The sequence below is a fragment of the Myotis brandtii genome, unplaced genomic scaffold (assembly GCF_000412655.1).
Source record: "Myotis brandtii unplaced genomic scaffold, ASM41265v1 scaffold317, whole genome shotgun sequence".
Classification (NCBI taxonomy): domain Eukaryota; kingdom Metazoa; phylum Chordata; class Mammalia; order Chiroptera; family Vespertilionidae; genus Myotis; species Myotis brandtii.
In genome coordinates, this window is record NW_005362155.1 from 2,455,911 (window position 1) to 2,467,363 (window position 11,453).

General features: G+C 56.2%; 1 protein-coding gene and 1 long non-coding RNA gene across 3 annotated transcripts in view; both read left to right on the plus strand.

Annotated features, from left to right (window-relative positions):
- The first annotated feature begins 1,813 nt into the window (after positions 1 to 1,813).
- On the plus strand, positions 1,814 to 4,323 carry LOC102258917 (tryptase alpha/beta-1). Of its 2 annotated transcripts, none has more exons than XM_005870394.2 (6): positions 1,814 to 1,995; positions 2,197 to 2,257; positions 2,427 to 2,598; positions 2,713 to 2,978; positions 3,781 to 3,944; positions 4,019 to 4,323. In XM_005870394.2, exons 2-6 carry the CDS (start codon positions 2,197 to 2,199, stop codon positions 4,181 to 4,183), a joined length of 828 nt encoding a protein of 275 aa, XP_005870456.1. In that variant the 5' UTR covers positions 1,814 to 1,995; the 3' UTR covers positions 4,184 to 4,323. The 2 variants fall into 2 exon arrangements, with proteins under 2 accessions (XP_005870456.1, XP_014398531.1); XM_014543045.1 differs by lacking the exon at positions 1,814 to 1,995 and adding an exon at positions 2,005 to 2,084.
- Positions 4,324 to 10,807: 6,484 nt separating this feature from the next.
- Positions 10,808 to 11,453, plus strand: part of LOC102259219 — a 6,175-nt gene continuing 5,529 nt past the window's right edge. Inside the window, exon 1 of the long non-coding RNA XR_313826.1 lies at positions 10,808 to 10,891. This is a non-coding gene — a long non-coding RNA (uncharacterized LOC102259219). The remainder of the gene's footprint in view (positions 10,892 to 11,453) is intronic.

Genomic DNA, 11,453 nt, shown 5'->3' on the forward strand with positions numbered 1-11,453 from the left:
AGTTGGGAGCTTGAGACTCCCTCCCGATTGAAAAAGACAACCGTGTCCTCAGCTGCCAGCCCTTTCCACGTGCGCCTCCGTACCTCTGCACTTTACTTCCGCACCTCCTCTGAGTCTCAGTGTGCTTTTCTCTTTCCTTCTAGTTGTAGAATTTCCACTCAGCCAGCCTTCCTGTGGTTCTGGATGATGTCCATTTTGTCTTTTAGTTGTATTTTTGAAGTGGTTGTGCGAGGCAGCAATTTCCAGTGTTTACCTATGCCACCATCTTGGTTTCTCATCCCCAACTCCTTTTATAGGATCAGGATTACCCTGGTACCAAAATTAGTCAAAGCCATTACATAGCAAGGTAACTACAGACCAATATCCCTCATCAGCATAGACGCAAGAATTCTCAACACGATATTAGCAAATTGAATCTAGAGCTATATGGGATCTAGATAATACATCATGACCCAGAGAAGTTTGGATAAGAAAACCAAAGATATTATAAAAAAAGGAAACCACAGACCAGTGTCCCTCCTAGAAAAAGCCACCAAAATCCTTAATCCAATTGTGGCAAATTGAATTCCTCAAAATATGGAAAGGCTGACACATCACGGTCAAGTGCAATTCATCCCAGGAATGCAAAGTCAGTTGAACATGTGAAAATCAATCCACACAAGTCATCATGTTGACAAACTCTAAAAGAATAGCTATCGTCCTATGCTTAGAGGCAGAAAAAAAGTTTTTTACACAATTCAACACCCATTTCAATTCAACAGAAATAACTATAGCACACTTTCTCGATTAATTTGCTGAGAATTTCTGTTGAATTGAAATGGGTGTTGAATTGTGTAAAAAAAAATTCTGCCTCTAAGCTTAAGACAATAGCTATTATTTTATAGTTTGCTAATATGATGAAGTACGTGGATTGATTCTCACATGTTAAACCAACTTTGCATTCCAGGAATGACTTACACTTCTTTGGGAAAATCAGAGCCAGGGCCCGACCCCACATCATATCCAAGGCCTGGGTCAGCTCAGGTTGCAGACGGCTGGGAAGAGCATCACTCACAAACTGCAAATCAATGCATTTCTGGACCCGATCAAAGAACGGAGGTCACAGGGCAAAGAGCTAACCCCAAATCTGGAGAGGAGCAGGACCCAGCACTTGGTCACCTGGGACAGATGCTGCAGGCGCCAGCCAGGGACAGATGGGTCCCAGAGCCAGGCTGGTGTCTGGTCAGGGTAGGGGGCAGGCTGAGGCTCCCCTAGGCCACAGGAGGGGCCATCTGGATGGCAGAGGGTGACACAAAAGGATCAGAACACTGTGGGGTGGGGGTTGGGGGGAGGTGGGCTGGAGGTTCCAGTAACCAGCAAGCCCAGGGGACTGAGGAGCTGGGTGGATGAACAGGCAGGGATAGCGGTCAGCCCTGGCTGTGGAGGTCGGAGGCCAGGGGTAGTAGGGCCTGGCTGGGGAGTGGCCAAGGGGAAGTGGCACTTGCTGCTTGTCATCTCACTGTCAAGTCAAGTGTAATTCATCCCAGGAATGCAAAGTCGGTTGAACATGTGAAAATCAATCTACACAAGTCATCATATTGACAAACTCTAAAAGATTAGCTATCGTCCTATGCTTAGAGGCAGAAATTTTTTTTACACAATTCAACACCCATTTCAATTCAACAGAAATAACTATAGTACACGGTCTCGATTAATTTGCTGAGAATTTCTGTTGAATTTCTTCCATCTGCCTGATGATACTCAGATCTCAAGATAACAAGGTACCGTGGTGATCAGCAGAACTGCTCAGATAACACCCAGACACGGACGTTGCCCGACATCCAAGATAACCTGGGCGCGAGAGCAGGGCTCTGGGTCTGAATCATCCACTTCCTCCACTCTGGATTGGAGGATCCAGCAAACCCTCCTCTGACCCCCCACCCCATCCCCCCTGATCTGGAAGGATAAATGGGGAGGGGAGAGTGGACTGGGCAATAGCAGCAGGGACCGGTCAAGGTAAGCACCCCCACCAGACCCCACCATCTGGGGTTCGTGCACTGAGTAGCTGAGCCTCACATCTGGAGCAGCAGGACCTCAGACTCCGGGTCTCAACTGACCCCTCATCCCGGGTCCTCGACTCCATCTGCACCCACACCCTGCAGACGCCCGCCTGGCTTAGCCCCCCTGGGTCAGGCAGCCCCTCCTGGCTCCTTCCAGATGCTGAGTCTGCTGGTGCTGGCACTGCCCCTCCTGCTGAGCCTGGGCCACGCGGCCCCTGGTGAGTCCTGACCCTGCTCAGCCCTGTCCCTGTCCCTGTCCCTGCCCCTGTCCCTGCCCCTCACCCCACAGGCTCCACCACGGGTGGTGGGCTCACAGAAGCCCAGGTTTGTGTGGGCACAGGGGCCGGGCTGTGTCCTGTTCTGCCCTGAGGGTGTTTCCTGCCCCAGCCCCAAGCCAGGACCTGGAGAGAGTGGGCATCGTGGGGGGGCAGGAGGCCCCTGGGAGCCAGTGGCCCTGGCAGGTGAGCCTGAGAATGAAAGAGCAGTTCTGGATGCACTTCTGCGGGGGCTCCCTCATCCACCCCCAGTGGGTGCTGACCGCTGCGCACTGCCTGGGACCGTGAGTGTCCATGGGGCCTGATGGGGGTGGGGGGTGGGCCTGGGCTTCATCCACACTCCCTCCTGGGTGAACAGGAGGCTGCTCAGTCCCCTGAGTAGGTGCCCCTCCCTCCAGGGAAAAGAAAGATCCCGCAGACCTGAGGGTGCAGCTGCGGAAACAGCACCTCTATTACCGGGACAAGCTGCTGCCCGTCAACCGGATCATCGTGCACCCCAAGTACTATGCCGTCCAGGAGGGGTTTGACATCGCCCTGATGGAGCTGCGGGACCCTGTGAACACCTCCTGTAACGTCCAGCTGGTCGCTCTGCCCCCTGCCTCGGAGACCTTCCCCCCGGGGACCCCCTGCTGGGTGACAGGCTGGGGTGATGTGGACAATGGAGGTGAGTGTCACGTACAGTTGGAGGGCTTAGGCGGTGGTGGTGGCGGGGGACCAGTCACACCCATGACTCAGCTCTGGGGTTCCTTTTTGGGGATGGTTCTGATGGGCCAGCTCAGGGAGTGGGAGTTTGGTGAGTCTGGCAGGGGAGAGCTGGCAGAGGCACGGTGTACCAAGAGCAGGGACTTGGTGCCTGGGCAAGGAAGTCACTTAGCACCTCCGTGCCTCAGCTTCCCCTGGCACGAAAGGCATAGTCACAGTTGGTATTTCATGGACGGGATATAGGAAGAGAGAAAGCACACACATCAGGTGCCCTTATTAATCAGGCAAAGCGAACCGTGCCCGTGGATGAGCTCGGTCTGACCCCTCCAGCACCATCGTCTTGTCTCCCTTGATCCACAGCTCAGAGCAAAGCCTTAGGGACACTGAGCATGAGCAGGTGCCTGCGGGAGGCATGTCCTCTGGGCCTCCCACAAGGAACCTGATTGTGTCATCACCCAAGCGCCCGTGGAGACACAACCTCCAGCCCCGAAAACTGAGTCCTGGGGTGAGGGCCAGCCTGGAGGCCGAACTGGGAGGAACCCGGGCCTGGCTCCTGCCCCTTCCCTTCCCAACAGGGGAGTAAGTGAGGTCAAGGACGCAGGCCCAGCCTAGGGGGAGAAGGCGGCAGGTCAGCAGCGTTCAGCCCTGGCCCCAAGGAGGCAGCGGCACCCCCTGCAGCCAGCCCCGGCCCCGGCGCCATCCCATGGCAGGTTGGCTGAGCCGCCCAGCCCAGCCTGCTTCGTCCTTCTCCTCTCACCCCACAGTACACCTCCCACCGCCGTTCCCCCTGAAGGAGGTGGAGGTCCCCATCGTGGAAAACAGCCTTTGTGACTCGGAATACCACATGGGCCTGTACACGGGGGACAACGTCCGGATTGTCAAGGACAACGTGATCTGTGCCGGGAACGAGAAGAGTGACGCCTGCCAGGTGGGCCCATGTCCTCCCCCAAGTCCCCACCCCATCCGCCTCTCCAGCCACTTGCTGACCCCTCTCCTCCCCAGGGCGACTCTGGAGGGCCCTTGGTCTGCAAGGTCAACGGCACCTGGCTGCAGGCGGGTGTGGTCAGCTGGGGTGATGGCTGTGCCCAGCCCCAGAGGCCCGGCATCTACACCCGCGTCACCTACTACCTGGACTGGATCCACCAGTACGTCCCCAAGGAGCCCTGAGCCCGTCCCTCGGGCTGCCACCCAGCCCCCTCCTGTCCCCGACCACTGCTTCCTGCCCAAGTGTCTGCCCTTTCCACCTCCCCTGCCCCCTGCACTGAGCTCCCCCAGCCCAGGGAGTGGGTGGTGGGCACTGCCCCTCATTAAAGACATGTGGTTGCTGTGTGTCCAGCTGTGGGCGGCACTGAGGGGGAGGGAGGGCTCCAGGGGCAGCCACACAGCCACTGTGTGTCACTGTGGGGACCCCTGGCCCTGAGCACTGGGCATTGCTGTGGGGACACCCCCTCCCCAGCCCCTGGTGCCTGGAGTTGTGTCTCCCTGGGGAGTGGTCATGTGTATTCAGGTCACATAAAACAACACAGAACATTGAATAGGTAATTCTTGCCCAGCCAGCGCGGCTCAGTGGTTGCGTGTAGACCGATGAACCAGGAGGTCACGGTTTGATTCCTGGTCAGGGCACATGCCCAGGTTGTGGGTTCAGTCCCCAAAGGAGGCGTGCAGGAGGCAGTGATGGGTGATTCTCTCTCGTCATGGATGTCTCTCTCTCTCTCCTCCCTGAAATCAATAAAACATTTTTAAAAAGATAATTCTGTGGGCACCCAGGTGCCCAGCAACGGGGTCACAATAGACCCCTGGCCCCACACCCTGGGGCCTCCGACCACGCAGTGCCCTGCCCTCCCTCCCAGCACCGTCCTCAGCTCTCAGGCCGCACTGAGCTCGCACATGTGGACGCCGTGCGGCTGCCTAAGTGTCACAGGTGCAGGCGATGGAGTGAGGCGGGAGCCTGTGTCACACCCAACACCATGCGGGGCCGTCCTCCCGCGGCTGCGTGTGGGGAGGACAGCATTTCTCACCGTCAGCGGGTCAGCTCCCAGGGAGCCTGCGTCCAGGCTGCTACAAGGGACAGAGGTGCCCGGTCAGGGTCTCAGGACCAGGGCGGCTGTCCCTGTGCGTACGTCCTGCATGTCTGCCTGTGCCAGTGAGGGAGCCGGGCCTGAGGTCCGAGCACCTCCGTTTCCTGGGAGCCAGGTGACCCCCACAGGCCTGTCACCCTCCAACGCCCCATTCTGGGGTGGGGGGCATCTCATTGAGTTTTAATCAGCATTTCATGGGTTTTGGTGTGGGAACCCCTTTCACATTGGCGCCCCCTCGGCCGGAGAGGGGACAGGTGTCACCTGCAACACTGACGGGCCCACGGCCAATGCTTCCACCTCTGGGATGTGCGGCCACCGAGCGAGCTTCCTGTCACCGCTCAGGCCCCGGGGCCGCTGGTTTGTGCATCCGGCTGCTGTGCATTCAGCTTGTCTCCTGGGCACAGCGTCCCATGACCGAGCTTCGCTGCCCACGGCGCAGACTTGGCAGGTCCACGTGGGAGGGCCTCTGCCCACTCACCCTGGGCCTCCCCGCTGTGGACACCGTGGTGGGGAGCGCTAACCCCCTCATTTCCTTTCATCCTTAGTCATCTTATTGCAGCCAGATACTGTCCTTCCTCGGTGTGAAGGCAGAGATGGACCGGCCACCACCCCCTCCCTCCCTCTCCCCGCCCCACACTCTTGGGGCTGCTGCTGCGGTCCGTGGGCTGAGCTCCCTGGATCGCTCACCTTGCACAAGCGCATTTACACTTTTCTCGGTGCGGCTGTGCTGGGGACACTGCGGGACAAGGGCTCCTCTGGTGGAGGGTGCAAGGAAGGAAGGGTACATGGTGGGGCCTGGGGCTGAGACCCCACACTGGGGGAGCAGGGAGGAGGCCGGGCACCTGCTTCCCCTTATCTGGCCCTGGGATCTCGAGGAGCTCAGCCAGCGGCAGTGACAGATAAAGTGAGTGTTGGCTTATCAGGGAGGGTCAAGCGGGCCTTCCGTTGGGCCAGGGGGGCTGCGGGGGGGACAGCGATTCCTGTGTGCCCACATGGGTCCTCCTGAGGGGGCCCCGTGCAAGGCCACGTTCACTGGCTGCTGATGACTCGCACCCCAGGTCCAGGCGAGGGTGGCACTCTGGGGTTCACCACCCCTCCTGGAAAATGGGCACAGAAAGGAGTCCTGTCAGTCATTGTGGGGACCACACCCATGGTGATTGAAACCCAGGGGGTTTGGGGTTCCTGCAGGAAACCATGTATGGGGCGCCGGTGGAATGAGTGGGGTCTCAGTGCTGGAGGCAATTGAACTAAAACAGGTGAAGGCCTGAAGGCCCATCATATGGGGTCCAGGGAAGGCCCTGGGGGTCCAGGAGGCAGAGGACTGGGTCCCTCCTGATCTGCCCCACCCCACACTGGGCAGCATCCGGCCCCCGGGGCCTAGGAGGGCCGGCACGGGCTCCAGCCCCACTCCCCTGAGCTGGACAGAAAGGGCAGTTTCCCTTTTCCCGAGGGTCACCTCCTATGTGTGTGGCTGTCAGCGGTTCACGCAGGCCCTGCACCCAGAGGTGGTGCCACTCGCATCCGTGTTCACCAGAGCAGACGTGGCTCACGCACTTCTGAGCTGAGGCGCTGGGCGGTGCTGGCGGGAAGGAGACCAATCTGTTCCCAGAGCAGCTCGGTCCTGGTGGGTCATCAGACAGCCTGCCCCCGTGCCTCAGTTTCCACAAATCTCAGAGAGGACTCTCCCATCGGGACTGTGACTTGGAGCTAGGCAGGGAGCTGGGGGTTGGGACCGGAAAGTCATCGCCCTTCCCACAGCCCCCTAATCAGCTCAGTCATGAGGCCCTGGCCAGACAGAGGACCGTTTGGGAGGGCTGCCGATAGCTGGGCAGCGGGTGCTGTGCCCGGCTGATCTTGGTGGATTTCACAGGACCTGAGGATGGGGACTCTGGGGAGGGGAGGGGAGGGGAGAGTCTGGTCACAGGGCCTGAGTTGTCTCTGTGGGTTCAAGCTGGGCCTTGAGCTGGGACCCTTGTGCGAAACCCCAAGACCAGGCTCCTGGAGGACTGAGGAGCCAGTGTGCCCACGGGAACTGTGGGGACCTTCCAGGAGGGGGCAGCACTGACCACCACCTTTGTCCAGGTGAGGAGAAAAGGCTCAGGTTTGCAGCCAGGATGTCTGGGGTGATGATTGGTCCTGCTGTGGTCTTTTTTTCCCCAAAAATATTTTTTTATTGATGTCAAAGAGGAAGGGAGAGAGAGATAGAAACATCAATGATGAGAGAGAATAATGGATTGGCTGCCTCCTGCATGCTCCCCACTGGAGATCAAGCCCACAACCCCGGCATGTGCCCTGACAGGGAATTGAACCCTGGCCTCTTCGTTCATAGGTCGACCCTCAACCCCTGAGCCACGCCGGCCAGGCCTGCTGTGGTCTCGATAGTACGTAAGAAGAATAGAGCCACAGTTGTTTAGTGATTATTCACCCAACTATAGATAAGAAGTTTCCTTACAGACCAGGGAAACTGGAGGGTGAAACAAGGCTGTAAAAAGATAAGATGCCTCGGTGGGTCAGTTACTCAGAAAAGAAATACATTTTGAGAACAGACCATGGACAGGACACGCTTTGATTTGGTGGCTGTGCCTGGACCCTGACCGCCCCGGGAGTTTGCTTCAGGAACGCTGACCATCCTCCGGTCCCAGGAACGGGCTGAGCTGTGTGTAACATCATAGAAGGTTGGCCTCCTTGTTAGGGGACTTTGAGCTCCCAGAGGACGGAATACAGACCCTGCCCTCCCCTTTCCCTGTTACACGTGCAGCTGCACGTAGCTAGCTTCTCCCTCGTGTGTATATAACCAGCCAACTGGCGAGGGGGTCAGAGTAGAATTTCCAGGGTGACTGACTGCTCTCCCACACTGCCAGCATTATTGGAATAAACACTCATATATGATTCAACCAGTCCCTGCTGAATTTGGCTCAAGTAGTGACAGGCGGCCTCGGACCCATTGTGTCCGGTTTCAGCCTGACTGTGCACCCCTGAGACAGCCACTCGCTGCCTGGACTGTAGGGTCCATGTGGGGCAAATGGAGGTGATAAGCCCTCACTTCAGGGTGTGCAACAAGGAGCAGTTGGGGCCTGACCTCAGCTCCTCCTCCATCCTCCCTCATTCCTGGGTCTTTCCTGCCCCTTCCCCAGCTGGCGCGTGGGGACTGATTGCAAAAGGATGCTGGAATGTTGTATCATTGGACTATGGTGGTGGTTATGTGACTGTATGCATTGGTCCAACTCAAATTGTGGGCTTAAAATCGGCTCAATTTAATTATGTGCGCATGCAAGATAAAGCGAATTTAAAATTTTTCATCATGGGAGTCTTTTCTTTTTTGTTTTTAATCATCACCCGTTGAAATGCTTATTGATTTTAGAGAGAGGGGGAGGAAGAGAGAGACATCGATGTGAGAGAGAACATCGGTTGCCTTCTGTACATGCACAGACCGGGAATCGAACCTGCAACCTTTCAGTATACAGGACAATGCTCCAACCAACTGAGCCACACTGGCCAGGGCGAGAAGTCTTTCCTTAAAGATATTTGTCTTGAAAGATCTGAGCATCAACCCATTTTCCTGCCAGAAAAACAGTAATTCACTGTGGCCAAGCTTTGGAGCACACAGATCTTTAGCTAATGAGTATTAACGAAGCCTGTGCTTATTATTCCCAGCTGAGCGATCCCAGGCCCGCGAGCAAAATCTCCCTAAACCTCACAGCAGGTTGCATCTATACAAGGTTGCTCCTTGGGAGTGTGGCCGATGGCTGTCTGCATACATAGGGTCTGAGGGGTGCGACACCTTCAGATGGTGGGTGTCCCTTCCTCCTTCCTCATTTCTGGACCTTTACTCCTGGGCTGGCCTTCTGCAACCTTGGCTGCACCCAGGAGAAATCCTCCAGGGGCCTAAGCCATCCCCATGTTCCCTCTGGATTGTTCCTGGGTCTTTCCCAGCCCCCCCTCCCCCCACCAGCCCTTCTCATCTCCCCTTCCTTCCGGCCCTTGCCCAGCTCATGATAGCAGTTTGCTCCCAGGGAGGGTGTGGCTAAGACCCCGGGAGACAACACACGTGCCCCAAGGCTCCATTCAGTGCCTACCATGCACCCCAGTCAAGAGGGGTGACCTACCTGCTATAAACAGGATGAGCTTGACAGGAACCCAACCAGGTAAGGGTAGCCAAGTTCGAAGTTGGAATCAAGGTATAGTTAACCACATATTGTATATAAGCAATGGCTAAGCCTCCTTCGGGAAGGCGGGCCTGTGAATGTGAATCCTGTCTCCTTTACTTGTTGCAAGTAAATCAAACTACCTAACTTCAACCACGCCTCCTTCGTGAGGAGAGCACCCCATGCTGAGCCCCTGTGGTTTGGCAATGCTTGCATTAATGGGAGACGAATGGGCGCTGGGGTGGAGGTGGGGGGAAGGCACCTTCCTGAGGCCACACAGATGACAGGGGAAGCAGGGGGTGGGGGTTCTCAGGATCCATACAGTCCCTCCCTTCAGAGCCTGTGTTGAGCCTCTGCCCCCTGGTGGCCAGTGCACTCCCACAGCCAACCTCCCACAGCCAGCCAACCTCCCTCAGTTCCTCCCCCTGGCCGGCCAGCCTCGATCAATCAATCGATCAATCAATTGGCCCCATCATCAGCCAGGCCGAGGGACCCCACCCGTGCACGAATTTGTGCACCGGGCCTCTAGTCAAACCATAATCATGAAAATGCAACACGTGTAGAAGGGGGGACAAATGCCATGACACTTCTGGAAGGGACCATATTAGGAACAAGGCTCCTACCCAACCTGAAGTCAGAGACAGAATCTGGTGCTACGAAGTTCAAAAACTGGGATCACGTAAAATCCTGAGAACTGACTGACCGCAGCAACTACTCACTTGCGAGTCAGCCCACGTCCACTAGGATGTGTGCTTTCACTTCCTTCACAGTGGCTGTCTGTGAGAACTGCAGCCAGGGGTGGCATCCAGCCGCTCAAGCCCTGAGCCTGTCTCCAGGAACCTGTGTCCTCACTTTTTCTCTACCTGAATAAAACTTGCTTTTGCTCTCACTCAGACTGCTTCCTGAATTCTTTCCTGCGCAAGTCAAACCTCCCTCAGTTCCTCCCCCTGGCCGGCCAGCCTCGATCAATCAATCGATCAATCAATTGGCCCCATCATCAGCCAGGCCGAGGGACCCCACCCGCGCACGAATTTGTGCACCTGGCCTCTAGTTAAACCATAATCATGAAAATGCACCACGTGTAGAAGGGGGGACAAATGCCATGACACTGTGGAAGGGACCATATTAGGAACAAGACTCCTACCCAACCTGAAGTCAGAGACAGAATCTGGTGTTACAAAGTTCAAAAACTGGGATCACGTAAAATCCCGGGAACTGACTGACCGCGGCAACCACTCACTTGCGAGTCAGCCCACGTCCACTAGGATGTGTGCTTTCACTTCCTTCACAGTGGCTGTCTGTGAGAACTGCAGCCAGGGGTGGCATCCAGCCGCTCAAGCCCTGAGCCTGTCTCCAGGAACCTGTGTCCTCACTTTTTCTCTACCTGAATAAAACTTGCTTTTGCTCTCACTCAGACTGCTTCCTGAATTCTTTCCTGCGCAAGTCAAGAGCCTGGAGATCCGGGACCAGGCCAGGCCAGGGCCAGCTCCCAGCCCTGAACCAGTTCGACGACATTCTTCCATGGCAAGCCAGCCAGGAAGTCTTCGCTTTTTTCTGTGTTGGTCCCTTTTCCTGTCACTTTTGTTGGTGGGAGTAAGTCTCCTACCTGAGAGAGTAAGTCCATCGGAGCAGCTAGCCACTGCCACAGCCTGGTAGGTCTGCCCTCAGGGTGTGGGGTAAGCGCATCCACATGACCGTCCCCGTCCCGGGTGGCTCCCAGGTGACAGGGCTCCACGAGAGCTGGGACTGAGCCCCTAGCCACCAAATGGACCCACCGTTTGCTTCCGCTTTCTACAGCACACCTTCTGTTTTGGCTTCTCTCTCTTCTTTGGGGGACTGGATATTCTTGACCTTGTTCAGCGCTTAGCCTCCTGTTTGAACAACTCTTGGGGATGTTGCCTATGTAATTCCTTGAGTTGTCGCAGAGACTTCCTTTGTTTCCACCCCTCATTCACAGCCTTTGAAACTTTCATCCTCATCTTCCACATCTTGCCTCTTGTGTGTGTTTTCCTGACCCTCGGAGAACCCCAGCATCTCAGTCTTACCTGGTCACCAACTGATCGGTCTCTCGCAGCCCGATGTTCTATGAGGCTGAAATAATTGAAGAAAATAACTGGCACTTTTATTTATTTTTAAACCTCACCAGAGGATATTTTTCCATTGATTTTTACAGAGAGAGGAAGAGAGAAGGAAAGACAGAGAGAAATATCGATG